The 4,152-nt window shown below is 35.1% G+C and overlaps 1 protein-coding gene across 1 annotated transcript; it reads right to left on the reverse strand.

Moving 5' to 3' along the window:
• Nucleotides 1-378: 378 nt before the first annotated feature.
• LOC138714000 (uncharacterized) lies at nt 379-3,411 on the reverse strand. The gene is made up of 2 exons (XM_069846572.1): nt 2,863-3,411; nt 379-1,644 (listed from the first exon to the last, which is right to left on the reverse strand). The coding sequence occupies exons 1-2, from the start codon at nt 3,156-3,158 to the stop codon at nt 759-761; spliced, it is 1,182 nt and encodes a 393-aa protein (XP_069702673.1). The 5' UTR covers nt 3,159-3,411; the 3' UTR covers nt 379-758.
• Between the last annotated feature and the right edge of the window lie 741 nt (nt 3,412-4,152).

The following is a 4,152-nucleotide window of genomic DNA, read 5'->3' on the forward strand; positions in this document are numbered from 1 at the left end:
TTTATTTGGATGATTATTTAGTAAAAGAATAAGTAATTTTTTGCATATTTCGTACCGTAAAAAAACTTTAAAAATGATAAAATAACATTTAAAAATATTATTGAAACACTTCTTTGAAACCGATAGAAAATTGTTTTTATAGTTAATGAAATTTATAATTCAATTTCATTCAACTGTGAGGGTGGTGAAGGCAGTTGTTACGGGAAAAATACCGTTGTTTGCTTGATCTGAAACTATGCGTACATTATTGTCAGACACGCATGTAATGCTGAACGATCGAATTTGTAGAAATGTTCATGTATATTGTATAAGGAAGAAAATTTTCGCTTTTTATTTGAAAGAAAGAATCATTTTTCTTGCGAATTCTTCATGAAACCTGTTTTTTGTTGAAAATATATTGATTATGAATAATTTTGTGAATTTAGATACATTTCGCGAAAATTCGCGAAATTTCAATTAATTTTGGAATTTCATAAAGGGATTTACATTTTTCATGCACAAAATATGTTTTAACACATTTCGCGTATAATATTGTTAATACCAAAATTTACACCCCTATCTATGCACTAAAATACACATTATTTTGACGAAATTCTCAAAGTATTAATAACATAATCATACAGGAGAAAAACAACAATACCTGTTTGGTTGTATTTATTAAATTTAGGTGCATGTAAACATACAACAATTAAACAAATGTACAAATACTACAATGAAATAAACACAAATACACAAGCGAAGAAAAAGGTGATGATAAGTCAGATTCTACTTTCTTGCCATGGCACTTTACCTGAATCACTTACAAAATAATCAGCAAGAATATCCCTGTTTCGCAACGCTGACACTGTTCTTCTTCTGTCATCCAAGTTCATGAAGGACTCAAAACCTTCCACTGTAAGAGTATCTTCAATTCGATGACCATCTCTGACTCGTACAAAATTGTGTAGAACACAACACGCCTTAGTGATATCAACAGCAAAATCCACATTCACATTCATAGCTCGATGGAACACCCGCCATTTGTTAGACATTATTCCAAAGGTACATTCGACGTACCTACGAGCCCGTGACAAACGGTAATTGAATATCTTTTTCTTGTGAGACAACATTTTTCCTCCATAAGGGCGTTGTACGTATTCTGACAATCCAAATGCCTCGTCACCGACAAACATGTAGGGAGTAACGATTCCATCGGTGTTTGGTAAAGGTGCAGGATGTGGAATATCCAGTGTGTTGTCAATCAGCCTCGCCCACAGTGCAGACTTTTGAAAAATTGTACTGTCAGAATCTTTTCCAAATGAGCCAATGTCAACAAAAACAAACTTATAATCTGAGTCAGCGACTCCTAGAAGAATGACTGAAAAAAATTCTTTGTAGTTATAGTACAACGATCCACTCATCTTTGGCTTCACCACCCTTACATGTTTCCCGTCAATAGCCCCTAAGCAATTCGGAAAATTTGCACGGTTTTGAAACCCGTTTGCAATGTCTTTCCACATCTCTTCTGTTGGTTGAGGCAGACATTGTCCTCGCAGGCACGTCCATATTGCACTGCACACTGTTCTGACTATCTCACTGGCCGTAGATTTTCCAATTCTGTAGGTGTAGTGAAGCTCAACTAAGTAACAACCAGTGGCCAAGTACCTGAAATCAAAAGAATGCACTACTTTACAACTGACATTTTATTACTTTTAACATTTCTAATGTATATGTCGCTATCCATGGCATGCATCTCTTTTTGTTTTAGGACAGAGAGTTCAACAAAAGTGGCGTAACATTAGGGATTATTATCGAAATTACATGAAGAAAGTGAAGAAATCTGGTTCGGGAGCAGTAAAAAAATTTAAATACGTCTACGCTGACCAGTTGGGTTTCTTGTCCCCTGTTTTAGAAATGCGAGTAGCATCAGCGTCTAGTTTAGAGGAAAGTGAAAGCCAGAACTTAGAAGAATCTGAAATATCCGTAACAGAAGACAACTCGGACGATCCAATAACAGTAACATCTGAGCATGATGTAATACATTCCAAAAAGGTGGAGAAACAAAAAAGTAAGACATCTGCACTGGAAACGAAATTGTTAACATTTTTGGACTGCCCTCCAAAGCCTACTCCAGTCGAAGACGAGGATAAATCATTTTTCGATTCCTTGCTGCCTACTTTGCGGACGTTTGATACCAATCAAAAGCTAGAGTTCCGCGCGGAGGTTCTACGTATACTACAGCGTATTAGACGCTCAAAATCACAATCTACTCAAGCCTTTTATGCACAGTGCCATGCACCTACGCAGTCTTTTCATGTGCCAGCAGGTCCTCCACAACATTTTACAACTTTACAAACACCACCTGGAAATTTGTACTACCAAGTTCCACCTGCTCAATCTGAGAAGACGCAACTTCAAAGCCACCAACGTCAAAATATTACAACACCTACTGAACAATCGACTTTGATTTCACAAAATTCCTTTGATTCGACAACAGACACAGAGCTGTCCACATTCTCAGATGATACCCAGTTGCATTAAAATGAATAGGATACTATTAAACTTCGTTACTACTATATTTGTCTTTTTACTTTATTAATGTCTCCATGTATGTACTTTTTAACAAAATGCGATAGCATTTCAGGTTCCGAAAATAATAACTAACAATAAATATTCCTTATTACATTTTACTTTTAACAACAAATATATTTAATTCCAATATATTTTTGTTATTAATTCCTTCATATCCCTATCCTTTCACCTTCAAATTCAGCAACATAAGCACCGTAATGTATTTTCTACAAAGTGAATACGAACTAAAATATTACTTATTAAAGTTTAATTTAAACAATTAAAGTCATACTACTATTGACATTCACTTACCTCAGAGTTATAGAAAGCATTTCTATTGGAGGTATAGCCAGTCTCATGTTCGTATCTTCTTTATGCAATGCATATTTCAGTGTATGGTACAGTTCATCAAAACTGGGAAATGACATTCTGAAGTAATTAAAAAATTTTGATTCGTCCTCTCGCAACTTGTTAAACAGCACATAAAACGTTCCTTCCAATGAAGGACTGCTCACTATGGGATGAACCCAATGTCTTCTATTTTTCTTTCTTCGTTTCAATATTTGAAGTCCGAAGTAAACTAGTACTGCACGGTGACGAGCATCCATGACGACTGACAATCTCAAATCCTTCCGTCCGTCTTTTATCTGCTCGTGTGGTCTCAGATAGCGCGGTTGCCGCGCGGCTGCCGTTCCGCAGACATTCCGCTCGTGTGGACTGGACCTTACGTCTGCAAGATCAGACTGGTCACTGGCATTGGTACTGTCCTTTGCCTTCTGAAGACCTTCAAACAATTAATCAACCATTTGGTTTACATGAAGGTCAACATAATCGATATTATTGAACATTTAATTTAGAAACATTGAATTATTTCAGTTTATAAACACTTTGAAATATGCCTAAAAATATAAGGCATGTTTTATTCATGTTTCGATGTTACTAAAAATGTTTATTATTTATCAAACTTCCTGTTGAGACTGGTTCTATTGTTGTGAACTAGATGGCGACTGTATTGCGTATTACTGATTTGTTATGAATATGATTTCAGTGATGAATGAGGCCGGTGATATTCAGGTATGTTGTGGCCCGAATTGTTTAGCATTTGCCTTACAGTTGAGGGAAAGCCCTGAAAAACCTTAAGGGTACTGGGACGTGACGAGTGCCTATTTTAGCTCTTGAACTAGCAAATAACATATAGGCTCTACTGAAGCATTCCTATGTCACAGGTTTATGAAATTTATACCATGCATTATACAATGTTTATATTATCTTTTCATGAAAAATTAAATCACTTATCTCCAATAGAATATTTATAGGATGTCCCCAAATAAGGTAATTAGAAAATAAATTCTTATGCATGGTTCATCAGTTAGGTACACATATCTCATAGAATTTTAGTCAGACTTCTCTAATTTTTTGTGGTACAATAAGAACATATCAAATGACAAAAGGAATGCACTACTTTCTTGACTAAACATCACATGTGTAAAAAATTTTCCTTAGATTTGAATTTTTAAAAATTCAATGATGAAGTTTAAAAGAAAACCACTCCATTCATTTTAAAGAGTTAATTAATATGTACCTGCCACAAAAATTTCATGA

Source organism: Periplaneta americana, chromosome 14 (assembly GCF_040183065.1).
Source record: "Periplaneta americana isolate PAMFEO1 chromosome 14, P.americana_PAMFEO1_priV1, whole genome shotgun sequence".
In the NCBI taxonomy this organism is placed as follows: Eukaryota; Metazoa; Arthropoda; class Insecta; order Blattodea; family Blattidae; genus Periplaneta; species Periplaneta americana.

What these genes read in the sequence shown, in the direction of transcription:
- LOC138714000 (XM_069846572.1), bottom strand. Translation starts at nt 3,158, where the DNA reads ATGGATGCTCGTCACCGTGCAGTACTAGTTTACTTCGGACTTCAAATA. An exon ending in ATGCTTTCTATAACTCTGAG is followed by an intron (nt 1,645 to 2,862) that starts GTAAGTGAATGT and finishes TTTTGATTTCAG; the next exon opens with GTACTTGGCCACTGGTTGTT.